This window comes from Lycium ferocissimum, chromosome 4 (assembly GCF_029784015.1).
Source record: "Lycium ferocissimum isolate CSIRO_LF1 chromosome 4, AGI_CSIRO_Lferr_CH_V1, whole genome shotgun sequence".
NCBI lineage: Eukaryota > Viridiplantae > Streptophyta > Magnoliopsida > Solanales > Solanaceae > Lycium > Lycium ferocissimum.
Window position 1 is genome coordinate 15,657,396 of NC_081345.1, and position 27,435 is coordinate 15,684,830.

Genomic DNA, 27,435 nt, shown 5'->3' on the forward strand with positions numbered 1-27,435 from the left:
TTAATAATAGAATTTACTTATCAGTTCTTAATTATAAGTAACTAAGAACTAACTGCCTAAGAACTAACTGCCCACTCGCACAAGCATTCATTAACACATATTTTCGTTCTCCAATTCTACTAACACTTAACTAAAGAACTTTGACATCACATGATAATTTATAATTGAAGAACAGATTGTTGCTTGCGATACCACAATGAAATGAAATTTTTCTTACATGCACATTTATTCAAGACCCATTTTGCCTTTTGGATTTGGTCATTTAGTATGTATTTACTTAGTGTGGGCCTATATCTAGAGAAATATCTTAAATTGAGTAATTTTATTAATACGAAAATAAGTTAAAGTAATCTTACTAAATCTTTTATATATAATATAAAGCTAGGCATAGACAAAGTGATATGGCACCTCTCTATAGCCTCTATTCCTATTTATCTTTTTTCTCCTTTTTTTTGACATTTCCTATTTTTGCTATTTATGTGCAATTTTTTTTAAAAAAAAAAAAAAAAAAAAAAAAAACTCCATCTCTTTGGTTACTCCCATAATCAGCATGATGACCTTATTAATTTATTCCATCATTACCACTCACACTAATAATTTCTCACTCGTACTAATAATTTCTTCGCCTAATATCCCTCTTTCTTCCTGCATTATTTCATACGTTTTTCTTCTTCAAAATTTTAGTCTCCTTCAACTACTTTACTGGTGATTTTTCTTCTTCTTTCTTACTTTCTCTATCTTAGAAGAAATTTGAGATTTTAATGTGTATTTGACACAGACTGAAAGCTATAAATGTTTGTTATTTTACATCTTTGCTTTTTTCTTCTTCTTGAAAATATTGCTCTTTTTAATGATGCTTGCAGAGCTTTTTTTTTGTTTTTGTTTTAATTTTGCTTAGCACGTTCTATAAGTTTGTGATGTGTTTTTTTTCACCATTGCTTTTGCTTGTGTTTTTTTTCAGGTTCATTGGTGTGTTTGTCTATGAAGAGATCGTTAAAGCGTTTGTAATGAATATTTTTTGGAGCAATTGTGATTTAGAGAACCTTTTGAACTATGTTGACGGAACATTTTTTTTTTTTTTTTTTTGTTGCTTGAATTGCTTTAATTTTGCCTAGCACGTTATATAAGTTTGTGATGCTTTCTGTTCACCACTGATTTTGATTGTCTTTTTGCAGGTTGATTGGTGTGTTTTGTCTGTGACGATATCACTAAAGCGTTTCTAATTGACATTTTGTGGAGCAATTGTGATTTAGAGAACATCTAAAGTCGATCATGAAGAATGGTAACTGATACATCATTGCGTTCTTGATGAAGTTTTGGTTTCAAAATAAAATCTTCATCTAAAGATTTAATTTTATGTGAAAAAGAAACGAAGGTCAGTTAGTTTTATAGTTTTATATTCTATTTTTATTAGTTTTGTTTATACCTAAACCAAATATGAGGATTCAAGAAAAAAAACATTCTATCTTCAATTATCTCCTCCTTTTTTTCTTCCTTTGTTTTCAAATACAGGGTAAAGTTTCTATATCTATAAATAAATATTTCTTGCTATGAATTTTGGTAAATTTTGTTGTGCTTTGCGAAAAAACACATTTTTTAAAGTGTGGGGAGAGTGCTATGTGAAGAATTTGACATATGTTACATCGTATCATGCATTTTCTTACCTCTTACACCCTGTGCATAATGCATAGTTGTAATCGATATTACAATTTTGTGAAGATCTACTAATCTTATATTTATCTAACAATTTTTTTGTCGTGTCTTTATTATATAGTTTGAACCTATTTTGTCATTCTAAAACAAAAATAAAGGAAGTGACTATTTGCAAGAATTAATGACAACAAAATGTCTATATGTGAAGGGGTGTCTAAGCAAAAGTAAAAAAGGGCGGGTGTCGAAATGGTAAAAGAAGATATTTAAAGAAAGAAATGCATTTTTCAGATTTTACGAAAAATTTGTGGGAGCAGAAGAATTAGTTATAATTATTCAGGAGGGATAACAAACTCTAAATATCTGGAATAAAAAAACAATTACGGAAAAAAAAGAGAAAATAAAAAAAGGAAAAAATATAATTAAAAAAAAAAAGAGGGAAAAGGAAAGAATAATAGTGTAGGGGAAGGTAAAACTCACGCTATAATTGAGGAATAATTGAAAATTCACATCTTATAAATATTAATGTATAAGAAAATCAAATAAATAGTAAATGCACATCAAAATATTGTTTATTCAAATGCTTAAAAAATTATAGAAAAAAAATTCTTCTTGAGAAATGTAATCAAATATATTTCTATAAACATTTAACGGAATATGTAGATTAAAGATAATTTTCTTTGTAATTTATATTCTCATAAAACAAGAACAAACTAAAGTAGAATATTAGTAATAGAAAAATAAAATTGAAATTTGAAAACCTTTATTCTCTTTTTCCCTTTTATTCAAGGAACTACGGGTTACGACTTTTAAATAATGTCACCAAATCTCTTCAAAGCACATTTAGTAAAATTTTGGAAGTATAAATAGTGATGCACTGCTAATATACGCTGAATAATTGAGTTTTCCTGAATTTTGCTCATATAAAAAAATAAAAAAAAGATGTCGATTATAAACATTACGTTTTTTTTCTTTCATTATTCTGCTTCCCTAAATTATTGTTAGTATAATATTAATAGGCGTGATTTTATAGATGGAATTAATACTTTAATAGTTTGTGGTTCTTCTTTATCTCTTGATTAAATTTTAGCTAAAAAATAATTGCATATATTGTTGATATTTTCACATCCGCGCAGTTTAATTCACTAGTAATTTTATATACTTGAATGACCTCAAGCGCTTAATAAGTTGCAACCTTAAGCCATGCCCCACTGGTTTCTATACTTGATTATTATCTGCAATAAAGATGAACCAATGACAACACACACAAAGAGCCCAAGCAAGACTTATAGCCAACAAGATATATAATCGGGAAGATTTTTGGATCTTTTAATCTTAAATTAGAGATGCATACGATGTACAAAAAGATCCTTTGAATTTTGTGATCTGAAGCTGTCATGTGTGATATAAGAATTGAAAAATTATTACTACTAATTTCTTAAAATGGCGTTCTTCTTAAATAGATTGAAAAAATTTAGAAAGTAAAATATACAAATTGAAACAAAGTGAGGAATTGTTATCCTTTCTTTGTGGTAGTTTCAGGAACAGTTCATAAATTCAAGACTTCGCACTGCGGCTGTAACTAAAAAAAAAAAAAAATATTTTTCATTCGGTGTCTGGTACCAGCATTGGAGTCCGATCCTGAATTCGCACTCTGTCCGGAAAAAACGTTTCCTACCAAAGATTTTTCAGTACCCAAAACTCGAACCCACGACCTCCGTTTAAGTTGACAACCAATAAATCATGAGACTTAAGCTCCGTGTCTTGTGGGCTATCCTCAAAACATTCTAAAAAAATCTCATTCACGAGGCCAATACACAAAAACAGACTAGAGATGGTGGCTCACATATCTTTACCTCCACCAAGGGCTAAACATATTTGTTCCCCACATGTTAAACCTTTATTTATAAATATTCGAAGTTCAATTTTGTTTAAGTCCCGTCAAGGGCGGCTCAAAAATATTGCAGACCTACAATCAAACTTTATTAAAAGGATTTAGACTTAAAAAAAGGGGATGATATTGAGTCGCTCGATTCATGCTTTATAGTTATCACGACCCAATCGGAGGGTCATGACGGACACCCGGAGCTAACCTACCGAGCACCACATACATGCATCTCATAATCATACCTGAGTGGGCCATAATGCTAACTCATAAATACCATTAGCTGTATGGGACACAAGCCCAAAACATAATGTACATACGTCATCAATCTAATCCCAAGTACATATACTGGCAAAGCTATCCATAGTAATGATACAACAGAATATCAACTGAGATGACCATAAGACAAATAAACTATGCATATCTGTCTACGAGCCTCTACTGGAGTACATGACATAATGTGGCCGGGACAGGGCCCTGCCATACCCATGCAAATGCATATGCAACCATGCTGACTCAAAGAGCAACTCCAGAACAAGTGGAGTGCCACAACACTGCCGGCTGAGTTGGTATCCTACTGAGAGATTCGTCAACCTGTATCTCAAGACCTGCGGGCATAAAAGGTAGCGCCACCAGCAAAGGGACGTCAGTACGAATAATGTACCGATTATGTAAGGCAGAAAATGTAACATAATAAACATATACTGCAAAGAAGAAGGATAAGAATCAACCTTGCGTTTCTGACTTACCAATAAGAATCTAACATGTATGTCTCTCTATACTCTCCTGTGCTTAACTACTTCTATGTACAATACTATGTCTCTGACCTACTTATTATCCTGGTGCTATCTGCCCAACTGATTAGTTATAACTGCCAGACCGGCCGTAGCACAGTGGTAACTGCCCATCCGATTATCGCCCGATAGTAGAGCTCAACTGCCCGACTGATCAGTGGTAACTAGGGCTGGGCATAAATACCAAAAATCAAAAAACTGGACCGAACCGAATTAATTCGGTTTTTCGATTTTTGATTTTTCGATTCGGTTTCAGTTTACGTTTTCAGAAACTTCGGTGTTCGGTTTTTAGAGTTCGGTTTTTCGGTGTTTCGGTTTAAACCGACATTTAATTTATTTTTAAAAATAATAATAATTGAAGCTACTCAAATTCGAACTTTAAACCAAAATTTAATACATTACCCAAAAAAATTAAAATAGTCCAGGCCCATTAAGTTTAAGCCCAAAAAAACTCAATTGTAACAAGACAAAAAAAAAAAAAAAAACTCAATTGTAATATCCTTAACAAAGGAAGATGACTAGGATGTGTCATTAGGATTAACGTATCTCCTTTATGTGTTTTCTTAATTATTCTTACTGTGTGTATATAATACCTAGTAATCCTATATCATGGTTATGATTTTCTATTCTTGTGTATCCTGTTTGTTTGATTTTGATTTCAATTTATCAGTTTTATGTTTTATTGCTTTTGAGAATATGAATTAGTGTAAATGGAATCGCTTCTAATATCATATAAAAAAAATGAATTGAAAAAATCGAAACTGAACCAAACCGAACTAGTTTGGTTTGGTGTTCGGTGTCCACCTTCAAAAAACTGAAACTGAAATAGCCGAACCAAAGTTTGAAAAAATCGAACCGAAGAACCGAACGCTCACCCCTAGTGGTAACTACCCAACTGGCCGTAGCTCGGTGATAATGACTCCGTAGCATGGTGTAAATACATAACTGCCCAACTGACCGTAGAGCAGTGGTAAATTTGAATGCATTTGCTGTGGAACGTGCAGCCCGATCAAAATATGAATGCATGTGTTGCGAAACGTGCAGCCCGATCCAAATATCTCCTATAGGTACTCTTTATATACTTCTAGTGTTCATTCTTTATCTATTAGCTTCGATGCACTTCTCATGATCATTACTTATCTGTTAATGCCTACATGATTACATAAGACTTATAAACACATTTCCAGGCCATTAAGACTTCTTCCCGATTAACTAAACCTTAACCAAATCCCGAGATACATCATAAGCCTCTCTTCTAGCATTAAATACCTCATTAGGGATCTTCTACTAGCATACTATTCATGTCTTACAAAACATTCCTTAAGAACACATTTCTGAATTCATCGGAGTGACGTAAGGTCGTTATACCTCCGATTATCATTATGGAGCTACCATCACGAGCAAATCTCACCTTGAAGGAACAATAATGAGATCAACATCAATGATATCATAAGAACATCAAGAACCATAGGCTTCTAGTAATTCTAGGAATAAGGGCATTATGGATATCATTTGTGAAAGCTCATAAATATAGGATCATGCCTTAAGAAAGAAAGGAACAACCTTAACATATCTTGCTGCTTACTTAGCCACTCAAAGTGTTATATCCCGTATTTTGTACATTGGGATAATCCGAGCTAACCATGATAAGTTAAGGACAAGACTATTCCGGGATACGAGGTAGAGACTTTTGACCTCCGATTTTGTTTTAAGGCATAAGTTGCTTATGATTTTATTGGTATGGAATATTAAGAAAAATTTGGGGTTAAAAGTTAATTATGGAAAGTTATTATTTCATGAACAAAAGGCCAAGTGGCCGTGTAGTGTGGTGTGGGCCATGGTCCACATGGATGCATAATATATGTAGATGAAAGATGACCAATTAATCATATTCATCATCTTTTCACCTTAGAACCTTGGAGAAACATGGAGAAAAAGAGAGGAGACCATTCGGCCATGGCATAGCCGAACTTGGTCCATGGAAAAGTGATCAAAAAAATATTTTCTTCTAGCAATTCAACCAATTGGAAGGTCCTTGTTAACGTGAGATAGTTGTTGGAGTCAACAAACCATTCGTTTTTACCATTTACAACCCTAGCCAAGTTGTGGAGTTAAGTGGAAAAGGTAAGGTTTAATCTTCTTTTTCATATGTTATGGATGTTTTGTACATGTTGTAGTGTGTAGAAATGGATGAAAATCATGAAATCATATGTGTTGATGTTGAGCCGTGTGTATGGGTTGTTTTGTGTAGAAGGAATGAACAAATTTTACTTAATATTTTGGTTGTTGTTGTTATGGATTTTATGATGAAAATGAAGGTTTAATGGTTCAAGTTGAAGTTGTAATCGTTGTGGGCTGTTTTAGAAGCTAACGTGATTTGAATGTAGTTTTTATATTTATGAGAATAATGTTGTTAACGTGTGGATTGTTGGTGTAGTTCATGAATTTGGAAGAAAGGAATGTGTTGTTGTTGTACTTGATGAATTTGGGGAGGTTTCGGGTGGAGTGGTATGATGGTTGGGTTGTTTTGAATATTGTGTGGATTGTTTGAAGTGTTCTTGAATCTTGTTTGAATGGTTTCGGATTAGTACTTGAATGTGTGGGCGTTGGTGATGGCTCGATTGTATGGGGTTGATTTGAATGTAAATGGAATGTTGTCGAATTATGTAGAAAAGAGTTACTAACGTTAGAATGCGTTTTGAAGTAATTGTTGATGTTGTTAATATGGTTGTTGGTATTGTTGTTGATGATTTGGCCGAGTTGAATTCTCGGGGTTGTTGAATTTATAGGGGAAATGCTACCCGAATTTCTGTAGAAAAAGTGCTAGTTTGGGATTGAATTCCTAAGTACCTATAACTAATGTTAGTATCTAATGACGTTGTTGTAGATCTTGGAAAGCCCGAGACTTAAGTTCGGATTAGCTTAGGAAGCGGACGAGGTATGTAAAGCTTACCCTTCCTTTCTTTTGGCATGTCTTAGATGTAAGTAAGATATGATACGAGCCTCGGGGTAACTTTATTCTTAAGATCCGAGCATGTCTACGATTCTTATTCACTTCTCGAAGTTAGCACTCCTAATATAGTCGAGCTATGGTCTTTGTGTCTTTTATGTGATTGGAAAGTAAACGTTGCATAAAAAGTTTTGTTCCTAAAGGGTTTTATGTTGAATAATGTCTCTAACTTTCATAGATGGGCTCGGATCGCTTCGATACGTTCGTAGAAGATTCCATAACGAATAATGTCTCTAACTTTCATAGGCGGGCTCGGATTGGTTTGATACTTGTCCGTGGTCCCCGAGACATCCCTTTGTATGGTTCTAACGCCTTTTTGGAAGAACTTACATGACTATCGTCTTAACCCCCGAGCGTTGATTACTTACTTATCTGTTAAGTCTGTAATGATGATTTATATGCATATGGTTACTCACGACTCTGCTCGTGTATACTGTTGTTATATCTTTCGCCGAGTCCCGGGCTGGTTATGTCATCGTGCGCACTATGCTATATTCCGGAGTATGATGTGTTATGGTTCGCCGAGTCCCTCGCTAGAGGGCCGGGTACCGTATATATATTCTGGTGTTATGATGTGTTATGGCGTTATGATGTGTTATGGAGATATGCTGGGTTACGGAGATATGAAATCTTCTGGAGTATGATGTGTTATGGCGCCAAAGACGGGGTGGCGACCATGTTCCCTGAGCCCCATGCATGATTTGTGTTTCAAAAGTAAATATTTTGGTATTCTGGATATTTTATTTATTTTCTGTACTTCTTGTTTGGGTTATGATCCTGTTCTTGTACTTCATGCTTTATATACTCAGTACATATTTCGTACTGACCCCCTTTCTTCGGGGGCTGCGTTTCATGCCCGCGCGTACGCCCCACTTTGGTGATCCGCCAGCTTAGGACATCTACTCTGCTATCTTGGAATGCTCCTTTGTTCCGGAGCCTATATTTTGGTACAGACTCTTCCGTTGTTTATGCATATGTCTATTCAGGGGTACGGCGGGGCCCTGTCCCGTCATATGATTCTGTTGTTACTCTTAGAGGTCTGTAGACATATATGTGGGTTGTGAATATTACTGTTCAGTTGTGTTCGTATGACTTATGTTTTGGGCGGTCCCATTCGCCGTGGCAGCCTTGTCGGCTTGCGTTTATATATATTTTGGGGACGTTGTGCTTATGATAGCCTTGCTAGCTTCTGTGATATCTATTTGTACATGCGACACTTTGGAGACGACGTCTGACTTTTGTATATGTATAAGCTATTTGTATGCTGATTCTGGTCAATGGGTGTGTACGAGTGCCCAGCTCGGGCACTAGTCACGGCCTACGGGGTTGGGTCGTGACACAAAGTCTACCTTCCGAGCCTGCAAATCTACATCCAAGATGATTCATTCAACAATCAGGCCATAAGAACACTTACACACTCAAACTTAGCTAGTTAATAAGTTAACGGAATTCGGACAAAGATTTCCCCTATATTATCTACTCCAAACCAACTCCAAAACAACTCCCAAACATCAATAACAACATCAACAATAACATAATCAAGATACTACATGACAAACATATACAAATCCATCCAAGATTCCTTCGAAAATTAGTCCATAAGCCAACAACATCAACATATCAAACTACAACCTTTATACTATGTTTTCCTTCACTTTAAACCATTAAAATCCTCCAAAAACGACTCAATATCAAATTCAAGATGAATAACATACCTTATACTTGAATAACTTTAACTCACACAACTTCTTCAAGACCAAACTCACCACAACATCAAGTAGAAGCAAGAACAATCACTTTTCATGAACTAGTTTAGTGTAATCGTGTTAAATTCTTGATCTAGGGGGCTATAAGTGTTTAGAAGAAGTATATGGATGTTTCCAGAGCTTATAAGAAGTGTAAATGATGAAAAAAAGGGGAATATTAGGGTATCTATACCCTTTGAAAGTCGGTTCCACGGACTTTCCAAGTGGACCGCAGAGAAGCCATCTGGCAGCCTATCTTGAAACGCCCATATTCTAGGATATATACTCTCTCAAGTTGGACCAAAATTTCCTGTCCAAAATTCTGTCAAGTTTTTCCAAAATTTTGACAAACTTAATTTCTTCGATTCGCTTGATCTCGGAACCTTTAGACACTTGCTTAGCACTTGTTAGAAGTCTTCCTTAACCTTATAAGAGTCTCATGACCTCTCCGAGCTTTCATTAGTTTGCTTACGATGCAAACGACGCAATTTTTTTTTGAGGTGTAACAATAGTTAACGTTTTTGAAGTCTGATAAATAATAAAAGGCAATATACTATTGTGAGGTAAAAATAATTTTATAATTATTTAAATTTTAAAAAAGATAGCAGAAAGTTGAAACAATAGAACCAGCACATAAGAGACGTGTTGAAAATATTGCTAAAAAATAAATGTGTGCTCTATTAAACATCTCAAGTCTTAATTATTTCTTTAACAAACTTAGAGAATTTATAAATGTATATAGAATTGAACGATGTTAACTAAATACTAGCGGCGAAGCAATGTTCTTGAACATTTCTCAGTTTCAGTACTCGTGGAGTCGTGGTAATAAAAATACGTAATGGCTTGTTAATGTAATGTAAATTTATGTTGTGCAGCAAAAATATTCTCCAGAGTGCTCAAATATTGCATGCTAAGCTAATTAATATATGCACACTAATCGAAATCATGGTTTCATTTGACTGACACGAGGCCAATCAAATACTCCAATTATGGTTTCATCCCTTGATGGTGGTTATAGTCGTTACTTATGATGATAACACTAAAAACAACCAAAACAAGACAAAAAGAAGAAGAAAAGAGAGGACATATATTAATTACTACTATGAATTAAGAAGATATTAATGCGATGTACACAAAGTTAGGTGAGAGTGAGATGTGACATGCTCCTGCTGGAACATAAATGGAACGAGAGTTAATGGGGCCATATTTAGGTCTAGCCATGTGAATTCATAGTTCATTGTCGGAAAAATTTACTCGCACTTTAATATTTATATCAAATCAAATAATTTTATTATACTAGTCACAAATTAAAGTGGAAATATATGTATGATAAAAATTATATAAAAGACTTATTGTTTTACTTTCATTTGTTTGATGCAAATGAATGTAAAAAACATTATTTAGGCATTGATTCTTTCTGCTGTAAAGGCATGTTATAATTCATACCATGTAATCAAATATGAGTTTCGAAGTTGTATAATTTTGGTATATAAAAACCCTCCAAGTAACCAGCAGTTCACGAATATTCTAACTTAAGACCAAAAAGATATGACCCATTTCTTTTTTTGATGAAAATACCAATTTTTTTGGTTACAGACTATTGAACTTCAAATCCATAGTTTAAAAGGCAAATTGATCATCACTACTTTAAAATGGGACGAAAAATTCGTATTAATTAGCAGCGGTAATTGACTACTTTTATCTTTAAATTCGTATTAATTAGCAGCGGTAATTGACTACTTTTATATTTATTTATTTCTAAGTTACAGTCTCTCTCCATTAAATGTTTACTCTATTTATGTGTCATCTCCATTAATGACACAATTCTACTAAAGATAAAATGGGAAAAAAACTAATTAATTTTATCTTGAACTTCCAAAACGATAATGATTTAAGATAATTATTTTTAATAACTACGACAGATAATTTGAGACGGAGGGAGTATCTTTTCGTTAGCGAACATGGACCAAAAAAGAGGGCAAAAATAGTAACTTTTCATAGGCAAGGGATTGAGCTAACTTTTATCTTGACCTCTGAATCTAATCAGAGAAGTTGATTAAATGAACTAAAGAAAACCGACTTATTTGGTTCTCAATTGAATGTTTCGATGTTCCCTTTTGTTTTTATGGATTTGGTTCTCGAATAACCATTTTAAACATTTATGGTATGAAAACTTATTGTGATTATTAGAGAGGGATCAGGTTACCATAATCCACATTCTTTGCATACCCCTTGACCCAACTCCCCAAACTCAGGTTTCTCTAGTTGGTTATATATACAGGTTCGATGTTAGAATCTCTTTCTTTTTAAAGCATTCGGTTTAATTCATTTAGAGTCGCTCCAGGTTATCTAAAAGGTAAAGTGCTCCATATTGAAATATTCTTCATTTTCATAGGTTGAACTCGAAATCTTCGAAGGATAAAATTCCAACCATCTAACTATGCCCCTCGGTGGTAGTACTAACATCTCAATTTCTCATTAGCAAGGACGTCAAACAATGTTGATGTAGCTTATAAGCACCGAGTTCATTTAAATTCATTATTTCGGTGCAAAACATATATATATTAGAATCTCTTTCTTTTTAAAGCATTCGGTTTAATTCATTAAGATTCGCGCCAGGTTATCTAAAAGGTAAAGTGCTCCCTATTGAAATATTCTTCATTTTCATAGGTTGAACTCGAAACTTTTAGAAGGATAAAATTCCTACCATCTAACTATGCCCCTCAGTGGTAGTACTAACATCTCAATTTCTTACTAGTAAGGACGTCAAACAATGTTGATGTAGCTTATAAGCACCGAGTTAGACGGGGGTTCAATTAAATCCCTAACTTTCGAAGCGGATCATAAATTTATGTGTAAAAAATTACTAAAATTGTTATAAATAGTAGATATGAACCCATAACTTTAAAAATATAATGGATTTAATGCTAAGAATCGTAGGATTGAACCCATAGGTTTTAAATCCTGGATCCGCCTTTATATATATATATATGTGTGTGTGTGTGTGTAAAAACTCACTAAAATTTCAACAAATATTTTATTTGAATCTTTAATCTTAAAAAATAACCGGAATATCCCAAGATTATAATCATGGGCTAAAACCCAGACTAGAATCTAGATAACTTATCCCACCAGATTATAATCATGGTCATAATAGCGTTTTCAACTAATACCTCCGACCAAACATGAAATAAATTTAATCTCTAAATTTAAATCAAAATAACTACCTAATTCCTTGAAGCAAATTAAAATCTGTCTCTAACATGAAACCTTTGAAAAGACAGCATACTAACATTATGTTGATATAACTCACTTTCATGTTGTATCTTCTTATCTGTACGTAGCTCTGTCCTTCGCCACATCTCCGTAAACTAACCAACTCCCACAAAAAGGGGGAAAAAATCTAACTCATCTCTTCTCCTTATATACTTTCATAACTCAGCTTTTCACTTTGAAAGGCAATAGAAATATTTGCCTCTTGAACTTTAGTTCATATTGCTACTTAGGAAAGGTCTAATTATTCTGTCTAGTCTTTGTTTTTCCAAAAAGACAGGCAGCTTTGTTTTAGCACTGTTTGTCTCTTCCCTTACTTCTACGCAAACTCAAAGATAAACGCAAAAACACCCACCACTTGTTTTCTATTTCATTCCCCTCACAAAAGAAAGAAGCCAATAAGCAACACAAAATTAATGATATGACTAAGATGAATTCCTTTGCTTTCCCCCTCCTTTGTGGTTCGATTTTCACTTGAATTGGCCTAAGAAGAAACATCATATTTGTTTGAACCAACTTTTTGGGATTTATGGAATCTTATTATCATACTCATCGTCTACTTCCAGATTCACATCCTTTGCCAGAATCTAGCAATGAAAGCAATTCATTTCATGGTTACTCCAAAGAAGCAAGTTTCGACACCAACATGATAATTATCCTAGCAGCTTTACTCTGTGCATTAATATGTGCACTTGGTCTAAATTCAATTGTGAGGTGTGCCTTAAGATGTAGCAGGAGATTTTCTTTCGAGTCAGTAGACGCGAGGGTCGAACGCCTAGCTGCAACGGGGCTGAAAAAGAGCACGTTGAGACAGATTCCGGTAGCTGTGTATGGATCAGGTATTCATATTCTCGCGACGGATTGTCCTATTTGTCTTGGTGAATTTATGGATGGTGAGAAAGTGAGAGTATTGCCTATATGTCATCATGGTTTTCATGTTAGGTGTATTGATATTTGGTTGGCTTCACACTCTTCTTGTCCAACTTGTAGACAATCATTACTTGAACAACCTGTAGGGGATGTTGAAGCTGGATTGAGACAACAACCTGGAAATTCATCTACAGAGGAAGTTGGTTAATTTGCAGTGCCATTTTTTTATTTTTACTTTTATTAACGGTGTTGGTCCGGACAAATAGTCACACTTACACTATTTTACAGGATATCTGGTATCTCTCACCACCAATATTTAGCCATATGGGAAGTCATTAGCTAGCAATTTTTTTTTGGCCTCCGCTGAATTTGACAGTTTTTTTTTTTTGTTGTTGGTTTTGGAAGGTAGGAAATGTGTCATAAAGGATTGAATTTTTTTCCTCCCATTTTGTGAATGTTGTTTTGTTTGATGTATTTATGCATTACCATAGTAATTTATAACTGCAGAACCTGTAATTTCTTCCCCTATTTGAACTTCCTTTCGAGAAAACCTTTTAGCCCCATGATCAAGGGGTTGATTCGCAGATGGTCATTCAACTAATACTCCCTCCCTCCGATTCAATAAAAGTGTTTTGGTTTGATTATGCATTAAGATTAAGAAATAAAGAGTAATATTTTAATCTTTTTATTTAAACTAAAGATGTAAAATATTCTTTAAATTTTGTGGTTATAAATTTATCAAAATATTTATATTATCAATTTACTAAATATAGAAAGAAACACTTTTTTTGAGATATACCAAAAAGAAAAATAAGACATTTAAATTGAGACAGAAGGGCTAGTAACCATCTCAGAAAATCATGTTCGTTCTTGATTTTAATTTTCTTTAACAAAAAAATGACTTTTTGAGATACTAATAATAATTAGTCGAGCGATCATATCAGGAATCAAATCCAATCATATTAAGTAGAATCCTGGCCTTCTTAAACGCATATTGTAGTGCTGATCTGCAGTACCATGAATCCATGATGCAGTGCCAGGTGCTGAATGGCAATACCGTGATGTTGCTTTAAAAAGATGAAAAGGACTATGATTTCTTTGAGATCAGATGAAGTGAATATTTGAACCTTATCATTTGTCGGAAAAGGAAAAGGAATATAGGAATATTTTTCTTTTCTTTTTAACTTGGGTTACCCCAAACTCCGAGGGGTCGTTTGGTAAGATGGATATCGAGGATTATATTTTATATAAAATAAATTTAAATTTTCTACCAAATAGAATATAAAAGAAAGGCCAAATTAAATTCTGAAATATCTCATGTTAATCTGTCAAACTTGAATTATTTTATGCCACCTTTCAAATGAGATAAATTAGCCTCAGAATTATAATTCTAAAATTATAATCCCGAAATATTTAGTTAGCGTAAACGACCCCAAGTCTCTAGGCCTCTGTTGATTTGATGGACACTGGCTCAATCACATATTGACAAGTAGCGATAAGGACCAAACGAAATCATCATGACTTATGTGAGAAATTTTTGTATGTAAAGGAATAGAATCTCCTTCTCTCCATTCGTTCTTTTCCTTTTCCTCTTTTTTATAATGGCAAAAATCTTTAGAATTTAGCATCCACTTATAAGGGTCCCTGGATTGTCGGAAGGGATTTTATGATGTTGTGGCTGCTCATGAAAAATTGTTGGCCGCCGGATAACTAAGTAGGTGTTTGGACATGCCGTTTAAAATCATTATTAAAAATTATGAGATGAAATTAGCATTTGAACAAACATTTCATCTCATGATAAAAAATTTTAAAAAAAAATATGATTCATAAATTTATATTTTATAAAAAAAAGATCCATAAGTTGGTAGATATATTTAAAAACTATTCTCACCAATCATTTACCAACCTTTATTTATGTCTATCATGTGGAGGATTATATTGAAGAGTAGTTACATTACTATTCACGTTAAACTTTCTTTTTTATTGAACTAAAGTTTGATCAATTGATGTTGTATTTTTTAGAAAGATCTTCTAGTAGCGTATTAATTTTGCTATGAACTATGATTTGGTCATTTGGTAAGAATGTATAAGAATTGAGAATATTTTGATAGTTTTCACAACTTGTGGGGTTTTTATGTCTATAAGAAAATATACAACTTAAGAAATTCAAATTGCATGTTCAAGTATGATTTCAAATCATGATTTCAAACCATGTCCAAGCAGCTCCTAATAGTCGTTCTGACTTATTGTCAACTTGTAGATTTAGATTATAGCGGAAGTCGTTATACTTGGACTAACAAACGTAGACATGGATCGTTGATTTTAGGACGACTTGATCGTATAGTGGAAACTAGCAATATTCACTTTAATTAGCTAGTCTTTAAGGTTTGTATTTTGAAAATAACTTTTAAAAACATTCTAATTGTTATTATATATAGCAACATTTGGCACCTCCTAAATGGGCGTCCAAATTGGACCGAACCTTTTGTCAGGCTATGGTTCCCTCAAAGTTATGGAGTAAGACATCGATTTCTCAACAAGATCAATTTTTATGATTGTATGATGAACTCCTTGAAAAACATTGGCGCGCGTGTAAACGAGTTGCTCTACCAACCGAGCTATAGCCCTTAGTGCTTGTGATACATATTTTACCATGTAGATAAATTCTTGTCAAGATAATTATTCCATGATCCAACATCAACAATCTTTGATCTCTCTTGAGTGGTATTCCTTAGATTAGTATTGCTTATAAGTAATATGATATTTATAATCCATCGACGGGATGGGTTTCATTTGGTTCTCTTTGGGATGATAAATGACCTACTTAACTCAGTGGTTAGAGTACTGCAATACAAAATATATTTTTTGTACCATCACTTTAATTATAATTAAAAAATGGAGTTTAAAAATTAAAAAGATATGATGAAATTAAGTCTTTGAGATGGAAAGAGTAAGACTTTTTTCTCATTGTCATGACAATGAAAGTTGTTCATCGATATGAAAAAGAAAATTAGTAAGAATATGAGGGAAAATTAATATTTTGATTCTAGATTTTTTTTTTAAAAAAAAATCTTTAATATCTTATATGTATATCGACAGGTTGATATCCATTTCAATTAACTAACTGTTCAGATCCAAACATAAGAACCATTGTTGTATATATTGGATTTTTTAAAAGCAAAATTAAGAAATATTTTTATTAAATTAATTAAAAAATATATTATAATGTTTTATATTAACAATTATAGATAAAAAAAAATTGTTACAAAGAAATCAAAATTAGAAAGACATATATGTTATATCGTAAATCACCAAATTTTAATTCTGAAATGAAAATATAAAGTAATACATTTTATAAATGTAAAGAAACAATAATCAGAGACTGCAAAGGAGAGTAAAATAAGTAAAGTATTGACAAAAAAGGAAAACGGGATAAAAGTCCACTCCCTCCCTTCACTTTTACTTGTTCACGTTAACATATCAAGAAAAAGAAATTTTTCTTCTTATTATTTTACCCTTCACATTAATTACTCATTTTCAAATCATTTTATAAGGCTATTAAGACTATACACCAATAAATATGGATATTATGATAAAATATATACTTCATTTATTAATTCTTAAAGAACGTGAAAAGTCAAAAGTGGACAAGTTATGTGTAGGAGAATTAAAATTGAAGTGCATATGTGTATACATGAGAAAAGAATAAATACTCAGTACTATGACATATGTCCAAGTGGGATAAAAAAGTAGTTGGTTAAAGTGTATAATTTATATAACTTTTGGTACAAATTTGCACTGCTATTGTTCGTCCTCTCTTCAAGTTTAAAGTATTGACAAAGAAGAAAAATGGGGATAAAAGTCACTCCCTGTGTTTACTTTTACTTGTCCACATTAACATATCAAGAGAAAGAAATTTTTATTCTTATTATTAATTTTACCCTTCACATTGATTACTCATTTTCAAATCATTTTCGAAGGCTATTGAGACTTACACCATTAAATATGAATATTATGATAAAATATATACTCCCTCTGTCCCATAATACTTGTCACTTTCCCTTTTGCACACATCTTAAGAAATCATTAATAAAAGATGTATTTTACTATCTTACCCTATCTCTTTACAACAAATACATTCTAATCAAAATTGACTATTTTGAAGAACATTTATTGCTAAGGCTAAGATGGGAAATATTAATTAATTTTATCTTGATTTTGTAAATGAACAAGTAATTTGGACATATATTTTTAGTAAGTGGCCAAGAAATATGGGACGAAAGGAGTACTTCATTTATTAATTCTTAAATAACATGAAAAGTCAAAAGTGAACAAGTAAAAGTGCACGGAGATAATAAATATGTGTCGGATAATTAAAATTGAAGTGCATACATGTATACATGGGAAGAAAATAAATATTCAACAAAAACGTGAAAAGTCAAAAGTGAACAAGTAAAAGTACACTGAGGAAATAAATATGTGTCGGAGAATTAAATTTGAAGTGCACACATGTATACATGAGAAGAGAATAAATATTCAGTACTATGACATATATCCACGTGAGATTTATAACAAATTAAAGTGCACTGAGGAAATAAATTTGTGTATGAGAATTAAAATTGAACTGCATATGTCTATACATGAGAAGAGAATAAATATTCAGCTAGAACACGAAAAGTTAAAAGTGAACAAATAAAAGTGCACGGAGGAAATAAATGTGTCGGAGAATTAAATTTGAAGTATATACGTCTATACATGAGAAGGGAATAAATATTAAGTACTATGACATATGTCTACGTTGGATATAAAAATAGTTGGTTAAATTGTACAATTTATATAACTTATGGTACAAGCATTCATTGTGTGTATAATTGTTAAAGCCCATGGTACAACCATGGGAAGTTGTGTTCGTCCCTTTACCACATTTAAATATATAACTAACAATACATGCCCGTGCATCGAACATGTCTATTCACTTTAATTAGTTAGTCTTTAAGGTTTGTATTTTGAAAATAGCTTTTAAAAACATTCTAATTGTTATTATATATACAAAATATATTTTATGTACCATCACTTTAGTTGTAATTAAAAGTCTTTGAGATGGAAAGAGTCGGACTTTTTTTTATCATTATCATGACAATGAAAGTTATTCATTGATGCAAAAGAAAATTAGTTAGAATATGAGGGAAAATTAATATTTTGATTCTAAAATTTTCTTTTAAATTCTTTAATATTTTATATGTATACCGACAGGTTGATATCCATTTCAATTAAGTAACTATTCAGATCTAAACATAAAAATCATTTTGTTGTATATATTGGATTGAAATATTTTTATTAAATTAATTAAAAAATATATTATATTTTTTTATATTAATTGTTACAAAGAAATCAAAATTAGAAAGATATATGTTATATCATTAATCATCAAATTTTAATTCTAAAATGAAAATATAAAGTAATACATTTTATAAATGTAAAGAAACAATAATCAGAGACTGCAAAGGAGAGTAAATAAGTAAAGTATTGACAATGAAGGAAAACGGGGATAAATGTCACTCCCTCCCTTTACTTTTACTTGTCGATGTTAACATATCAAGGAAAAAAATTCTTCTTCTTATTTTACCCTTCATATTAATTATTCATTTTCAAATCATTTTCTGAGGTTATTGAGACTATATACCAATAAATATGGATATTATGATAAAATATATACTTGATTTATTAATTTTTAAAGAACATGAAAAGTCAAAAGTGAACAAGTTATGTGTAGGAGCATTAAAATAACTTTTGGTGCAAATTTGCATTGCTATTATTCGTCCTCTCTTCACGTTTAAAGTATTAACAAAGAAGGAAAATGGGGATAATATATATTTTTAGTAATGTGGCCAAGTAATATGGACGAAGGGAGTACTTCAATTTTATTAATTCTTAAAGAACGTAAAAAGTCAAGTATAGTACTGTGGCCAAGTAATATGGGACGGAATTTATTAATTCTTATATAACGTGAAAAGTAAAAAATGAACAAGTAAAAGTGCACGAAGGAAATAAATATGTGTCGAATAATTAAAATAGAAGTGCACACGTGTATACATGAGAAGAGAATAAATATTCAGTACTATGACATATATCCACGTGAGATTTATTAATTCTCAAAGAATGTGAAAAGTAAAAAATGAACAAATTAAAGTGCACGGAGGAAATAAATTTGTGTAGGAGAATTAAAATTGAATTGCATATGTCTATACATGATAAGAGAATAAATATTTAGCTAGAACACGAAAATCAAAAGTGAACAAGTAAAAGTGCACAGAGGAAATAAATGTGTCGGAGAATTAAATTTAAAGTGCATACGTTTATACATGAGAAGGGAATTAAATATTAAGTACTATGACACATGTCTACGTTAATATGGACGAAGGGAGTACTTCATTTTTATTAATTCTTAAAGAACGTGAAAAGTCAAGTATAGTAATGTGGTCAAGTAATATGAGACGGAAGGAGTACTTCATTTACTAATTTTTAAATAACGTGAAAAGTCAAAATGAACAAGTAAAAGTGCACAGAGGAAATAAATATGTGTCGGAGAATTAAAATAGAAGTGCACACGTGTATACATGAGAAGAGAATAAATATTCAGTACTATGACATATATCCACATGAGATTTATTAATTCTCAAAGAATGTGAAAAGTCAAAAGTGAACAAATTAAAGTGCATGGAGGAAATAAATTTATGTAGGAGAATTAAAATTGAACTGCATATGTCTATACATGAGAAGAGAATAAATATTCAGCTAGAATATAAAAAGTCAAAAGTGAACAAGTAAAAGTGCACGGAGGAAATAAATGTGTCGGAGAATTAAATTTAAAATGCATACGTCTATACATGATAAGGGAATAAATATTAAGTACTATGACACATGTCTACATGGGATATAAAAATAGTTGGATAAAGTGTACAAATTATATAGCTCATGGTACAAGAATTTAATGCGGGTACAATTCGTGAAGCAGTGGGTACAAGGAGGGACTGTTGTGTTCGTCCCTGCATGGCACTTATTATATATAGAAATACTAGCAAACTATGTCTGTGTGATGCACGGGGTCCAACATAATTAATTTGGTTACTCAATTTAGTTAGTCTTTATGGTTTGTATATTTTGCACAGGATACTGCGATTTTCCGTAGTGAGTCTCCATATTTTTTTTCTTTTCCTCTTATTTGTTGTTACTATGTTCGCCCCTCTTGGACACTTATATATATTAGAAATTTTTAGTAATGTGACCAAGTAATATGGGACGGAGGAAGTACTTCATTTATTAATTCTTAAAGATCGTGAAAAGTCAAAAGTGAACAAGTAAAAGTGTAAGGAGGAAATAAATGTGTCGGAGAATTAAAATTGAAGTGCATACGTGTATACATTAAAAGAGAATAAATATTCACTACTATGACATATGTCCACATGGGATAAAAAAGTAGTTGGTTAAAGTGTACAACCAAGTAATATGGGACGAATGGAGTACTTCATTTATTAATTCTTAAAGAACATGAAAAGTCAAGTATAGTAATGTGGCCAAGTAATATGAGACGAACAAAGTACTTCATTTATTAATTCTTAAAGAATGTGAAAAGTCAAGTAATGTGGCTAAGTAATATGAGACGGAGGGACTAATTCATTTATTAATTCTTAAAGAACATGAAAAGTCAAAAGTGAATAAGTAAAAGTGCACGGAGGAAATAAATATGTGTCGGAGAATTAAAATTGAAGTGCATACATGTATACATGAGAAGAGAATAAATATTCAGCAAGAACATGAAAAGTCAAGAGTGAACAAGTAAAAGTGCATGGGGGAAATAAATATGTGTTGGAGAATTAAAATTGAAGTGCATACGTGTATACATGGAACAAGTAAAAGTGCACGGAAGAAATAAATGTGTCGGAGAATTAAAATTGAAGTGCATACTCGTATACATGAGAAGAGAATAAATATTTTGTACTATGACATATGTCCACGTGGGATTTATTAATTCTTAAAGAACGTGAAAAATCAAAAGTGAACAAGTAAAAATGCACGGAGGAAATAAACTTGTGTAGGAGAATTAAAATTGAACTGCATACTTCTATACATGAGAAAAGAATAAGTATTTAGCAAGAACGTGAAAAATCAAAAGTGAACAAGTAAAAATGCACAGAGAAAATAAATGTGTCAGAGAATTAAAATTAAAGTGCACACGTCTATACATCAGAAGAGAATAAATATTAAGTACTATGACATATGTAAATATTCAGCAAGAATGTGAAAAGTCAAAAGTGAACAAGTAAAAGTGAACGGAGAACATAAATATGTGTCGGGAATTAAAATTGAAGTGCATACATATATACATGAGAAGAGAATAAATATTCAGTACACGTGATATTTATTGATTCTTAAAGAACGTGAAAAGTCAAAAGTGAACAAGTAAAAGTGCACGGAGGAAATAAATTTGTGTAGGAGAATAAATTTGAACTGCATACGTCTATATATGAGAAGGCAATAAATATTCAGCAAGAACGTGAAAAGTCAAAAGTGAACAAGTAAAAGCGCACGGAGAAACTAAATGTGAAAATTAAAATTGAAATGCATACGTCTATACATGAGAAGTGAATAAATATTAAGCACTATGACATATGTTCACGTGGGATAAAAAAGCAGTTGATTAAAGTGTACAAGTTATATAGCTTTTGATACAAGCATTCATTGTGTGTACAATTTGTAAAGCTTTGGGTACAAGTAGGTATTGCGGTGTTGGTCTCTCTTAGCCACTTATATATATAATAGAAAAATAGATAGAAATTATCAATGGCTTCAACTTTTTCCAGAAGGTCAAGTGAGCCACTTGCCTCGAACGCACTCCCACCATTGCCTGTTTATGCTATCAATACGTAGGCCTGGGCATAATTCGACCAAACATTTCCGCTTTGAAACCATGTGGTTTTCAAGTCCTGAACTTCCTATTATCGTTACACACTGTTGGCCTGCTAATACAAGTTTAATCGAAGACAAACTCTTTCCAAACAAATACTCCTATCAGTCATTGGAATAAAAATTCGTTTGGTAAAAAAGATACACTTAAAAAAATGAGAAATCTCTACACTCTCATCTCTTGTTTCTCTTTATTTGCTCTCGTTTTATAACAATAAAAAAAGATAAAGCGGGTATATAGTGGAATAAAGATATTTAATGGCAGACGATGTTACGCCTTGTTTTTTTAAGGGCATATAGTGTAGATTTCCCTAAAAAAAATATATGAAACAGAGATTAAGAGGTAGAGATAATTACTTCACCGTACCATTTGGTGATCTAAGTTGCCAAATATAACCTAACTCTTTTAATAGTTACTTCACCTTACCATTCGGTGATCTAACTTCCCAAATGTGACCAAACTCAGAAATGATCAATTTCTCTCGGAAGCAACTAAACGAATTAGAAATGAGTTTTTTTTTTTTTTTTTTTTTTTTTTTTTTAAGCAAAAGACCGAGAGAAAGAGAGGACAGAGAAAAGAAATTTAGTATAATTTCAGTCCATAAATGTATAATATGATATATAAGTACATAAGATTGTCCCTGTAATACTTCTGTAAATATTTTCCTTCCCGGGATAATCTGGCTGCGCGCATATTGCTTTGACCGGCAATTAATCAAAATCTATCATACTTGTCTATGATTTCTTCCCCTTTCTTAGTAATCAAAAACCCGTGCTATAGGCTTGTGATGAATTCAATATCAAACTAATTTTTGTAAGGGAAAAACTTTTAATCATGATGGCTTCTAAACATACTAACAGATCAATGACGTCAATAATTCATTGCGAAGTGAACACCCACATACGCGCAGTATATCAACGATTATGCGAGAAAGTGCAAGAGAAAAAGGTTTAATAAAGTTGATAAAATCGATGTGTATTTCATGGAGGAGTTCTTCCTCTATATATGCAGGATGCTACACAAAATGTAGTTGAATACAAACTCTCTAAGAGATGAACTATACTTGGTATTATCGTTCCTCTAGATAAACTATACATATGAATTCTAATTAAATACGACTAAACAAACGTGAGGATAAGCTTATAGTTGAGATGTCCTAACATGCCCCCGTAAGCTGAGCAGTGGTTGTGCAACTGTAAGCTTGGAACGAAGGAGATGAAACCGACGGGAAGGAAGGCTCTTGGTGAAGATGTCTGCTAACTGATCCAAGGAATTGATGTAGCGAACGTATAGGTCATTCGAAGCCACCTTCTCCCGGAGAAAATGAAAATCCAATTCAATATGTTTGGTTCGGGCATGAAAAATAGGATTGGCAGTGAGGTAGGTCGCGGACAGATTATCACACCATATCGTGGGAGCTTGAGGAGAGAGACACAAAGCTCTTGAAGAAGATGCTGCATCCAGGTAACTTCAGCAGTAGCCGCAGCTAAGGCCTGATATTCAACCTCGGTGTTAGATCGTGCAACCACTCGTTGCTTCTTTGAGCTCCAGGACACTAAGTTGGGTCCAAGAATAATACAATAACCATTAGTAGATCATCGATCATCTGGGAAACCAGCCCAGTCCGCATCGGAGAAGGGTTGAAGGGCTAAGGAGCTAGTTGAACGCAAGTGCAACCCGAGGTCCATGGTAGCCTTTAAATAATGCAACAAGCGCTTCATAGAAGTGGAATGAGTTTCCATAGGTTTATGCATGAATTGGCATAATTTGTTCATAGTATACGACACATCCTGACGCGTGATGGTTATATACCGAAAAGCTCCTATCAAGCTGCGATACAATGATGGATCAAAAAATGGTGAATTCCCATGGTGAGACAATTGAAGTCCTGTTACCATAGGTGTGGCAATTGGCTTCGCACCATCCATATTGGCACGAGCGAGGAGTTCTCTAATGTATTTGACCGAGGTCACTCCCAAAGCCGGCTCGATAATGTACCTCAACACCAAGAAAGTAGTGTAGCTTACCAAGATCCTTTATAGTAACGGCATTAGACAGTTGAAGAACGAGACTTGCAATGAACTCATTAGAACTTCCTGTAACAATAAGATCATCTACATAGACCAAGATAATAGTAATGTGTCCTTCACAATTGCGGATAAATAAAGACGTATCAGATTTAGAAGGCAAAATTGAGTTCAAGCAATTTCGAGCTGAGCTTCTCAAACCATGCCTGAGGTGCTTGTTTAAGGCCATAAAAAGCTTTGTGAAGCTTGCACATATGGTTTGGATATTTTGGGTCAGTAAAGCCAGAGGGTCGAGACATGTATACCTCTTCATGTAGTTGCCTATGTAGAAATGCATTTTTGACGTCGAGCTGCAGTAGCGACCACCCTTTTGACAAAGCTAGAGACAGAACCACTCATATTGTTGTAGGCTTCACCACCGGACTGAATGTATTGTGATAGTCCACTCCAGCCTCTTGGCTAAATCCTTTTGCCACTAAATGAGCTTTGTATCGCTCAATGGATCTATCGGGATTAAGTTTCAACTTAAAAATCCATTTGCACCCCCACAACATTCTTTGCCGCGAAGGAGGGGACAAGGGACCAAGTACCATTTTGCAGAAGGGCATTGTACTCTTCTTGCATTGCCTTTCTCCATTTCGAGTCTTTATTGGCTTGGGTAAAACATGTAGGTTCAGGTGGCAAGTTAGATGGAGGCATAGGGTATTTTGTGGCAATGTGAGTTTCTGGAAGTTGAGATTTGGTTTTACGCTTGGTTACCATGTGATGAGGTACAAAGGTTGTGGTTAGAGCTGCCGGTGTTTGAGGATTACTAGTAACAATGGGAGTTTCATTAGCTACCGGAAGATCTCTAGTTACTGGAGGATTAACGGTAAGGTTAATAGGAGGGATAGAGGGAAGCAAAAAATCAGACGACACTGAATGACACAACGAGGAGTTTGACGATGGCCTTGACGATGAAGGAGCTGACGAGTTTGATGACGGAATTGGCGAGGCAGCAGCTGCTATCAAACGATCATTGGCAACAGATGCTATGGACTTATCACTTGTAGCAAGAGGTAGTGAAGAAGAATTACAAGGAGCAATGACTGGAAAAGAGGACATGTCAGTAGAATCGGAGGTCGGTGCACTACTGGGAGTTGAAGAGGAGCTAGCAAAGGGAGATTATAACTCATCAAAGATTACATGTCGAGAGACATATATTCGACCACTTGGGAAATGTAAACATTAATAGCCCTTGTGATGTCCACTATATCCCAAGAAAATGCATTGTAAGAATTGAAACGCTAGTTTGTGAGAGTTATAGGGACGGAGGAATAGGTAGCACGCGCAGCCAAAAACTTTCATGAGTTGATAATCAACAACCTTTTTGTAAAACTTCTTATAAGGTGAAGCATTAGTAAGCGAGAGTGAGGGAATACGATTTATAGTATAAACTGCCGTAGCAAAGGCATGATTCCGACAAGAAGTGTTAAACCCATTTCAACAATATGACGAAGTTTTCTTTCGACAGTACCATTTTGTTCATGAGTATGGGGACAAGAGAGCTGATGAACGATCCCTGCTTGAGCAAAAAAATTGGATAATTTCCTATATTCACCACCCCAATTGGATTGTACCACTTTTATGAAGCTCAAAGAACTTCTCGACTTGAGTTTTAAAGTGTAAAAATATGGCATAAACCTCATTTTTGGAACTCAAAGGAAATAACCATGTAAATTTGCTAAATTCATCAATGAAAGAAACATAATAACGAAATTTATTACCAGCCAACTATGGAGCAGGCCCCATACATCAGTGTGGATCAATTCAAGAGGGCAAGTAGCACAAGAACTAGAAATAGAAAAAAGGAAATTTGTGACTCTTGCCATATTGGCAAGAAGAACGAACATTAGTTCGAGAACTCGGTGTGACTGATAAAGAAAAAGTCCTAATAATACTATTGACTGCTCGTAGAGACCTTAACGACTATGCCATAAATCAAATGATTGCTTGGACACATGAAACGCCTGTAATTTATTTGAGGGAGAGGGTTGGTTAAGTAACTGGGCAGCAAGGAGACGATAAAGGCCATGCTCAAGAGTCCCGCGCAGTAGTACTTTCCCCGTTGCCCAATCCTTCACAAGACAAAAATGAGGGTGAAACTCAAATATAACATCATTATCAGTAGTAAATTTTTCCACACTAAGCAAATTCTTGGTAATTTCAGGCACTAGTAATACATTAGTTATACGTAAAGATTGACTAACTGTAGGTAAAGTAGCATTAACAAAATGAGAAATTGTCAAACCTGTGCCATTACCGATATGAATTTCATCAATTCCCATATACTCTCCTCTTACCGCCATGTTCTGCATATCATTAGTTAAATGATGAGTAGCCCCAGAATTCGGTTACCAATTTGAGTCTCCAACCGTGGAAGGTCGCGCAATGAGAGCAACCATGTGCGACTTGGATGGAGCTTGATAGGCATGATCGAAATGATGGTAGCAATTTAGGGCCGAGTGACCAAACTTATTGCAAACTTGACACTGATTTTGGTTGGACGAGTTAGTATTGCGACCCCGACCTCTTCCTCGTCCAGATCTGCCACCACAAGCCTGGTTGTTATGGACATTAGTAGGCTTCTTAAATGAGTTATCATTCTTGGTGTTTTTGGATTGTCTAGCAGACAAGTTGACTTGGCCCAAACCTTGTTCCAAACTTGTCATCTGTTCCAAACGATACTCATGACTTAAAAGCAAGCCATGAAGATCGACTAATGAAATTAGTTTCACCTTAGCAGTGATCGAGACAACCAAGGCATCATATTCTTGCCCAAGTCCTCCAAGAATATATAAGACAAGATCATCATCAGTGACAGGGTGTGCTGCGACGGCAAGATTATCGGCACAAGTCTTCATCTTTTGAAGGTATTCTACTATGGATGAGTTGCCTTTCTTGGTGGTTTGTAGTTGCAGCCTTAGCTGCATTATCCTAGCCTTGGATTGCGATGCAAACATTGTCTCTAGCGCTCGCCAAACAGTTTGAGATGTTATACAACCGACTACTTGGGCTAAAATCCCTTCGTTGAGGGTCGAAAGAATCCAACTCAATAAAAGTTGGTCTTGTTTGATCCATAAACTATACGCTGGGTTGATAACCGCGCCAGTTGAGGTTGCTTCAGAAGAGCTATTTGAAATTACCTTTGGAGGGCATTTGTGTGAACCATCCACA

The 27,435-nt window shown here is 33.7% G+C and overlaps 1 protein-coding gene and 1 non-coding gene across 4 annotated transcripts; one reads left to right on the forward strand and one right to left on the reverse strand.

Moving 5' to 3' along the window:
- The first annotated feature begins 12,378 nt into the window (after positions 1–12,378).
- LOC132054392 (RING-H2 finger protein ATL74-like) lies at positions 12,379–13,612 on the forward strand. 3 transcript variants are annotated; one of them, XM_059446411.1, is made up of 2 exons: positions 12,379–13,196; positions 13,300–13,435. In XM_059446411.1, exons 1-2 carry the CDS (start codon positions 12,887–12,889, stop codon positions 13,371–13,373), a joined length of 384 nt encoding a protein of 127 aa, XP_059302394.1. In that variant the 5' UTR covers positions 12,379–12,886; the 3' UTR covers positions 13,374–13,435. The 3 variants fall into 3 exon arrangements, with proteins under 3 accessions (XP_059302394.1, XP_059302395.1, XP_059302393.1); XM_059446412.1 differs by having other exon boundaries at positions 12,383–13,196; positions 13,348–13,612; XM_059446410.1 differs by having other exon boundaries at positions 12,397–13,612.
- Positions 13,613–26,944: 13,332 nt separating this feature from the next.
- On the reverse strand, positions 26,945–27,083 carry LOC132055035 (small nucleolar RNA Z247). The gene has a single exon (XR_009414498.1). It is a non-coding gene; the product is annotated as a small nucleolar RNA Z247 (small nucleolar RNA).
- Positions 27,084–27,435: the final 352 nt, after the last annotated feature.

Excerpts from the sequence above, each read along its gene's own strand:
- LOC132054392 (XM_059446410.1), top strand. The coding sequence starts at position 12,887 with ATGGAATCTTATTATCATACTCATCGTCTACTTCCAGATTCACATCCT.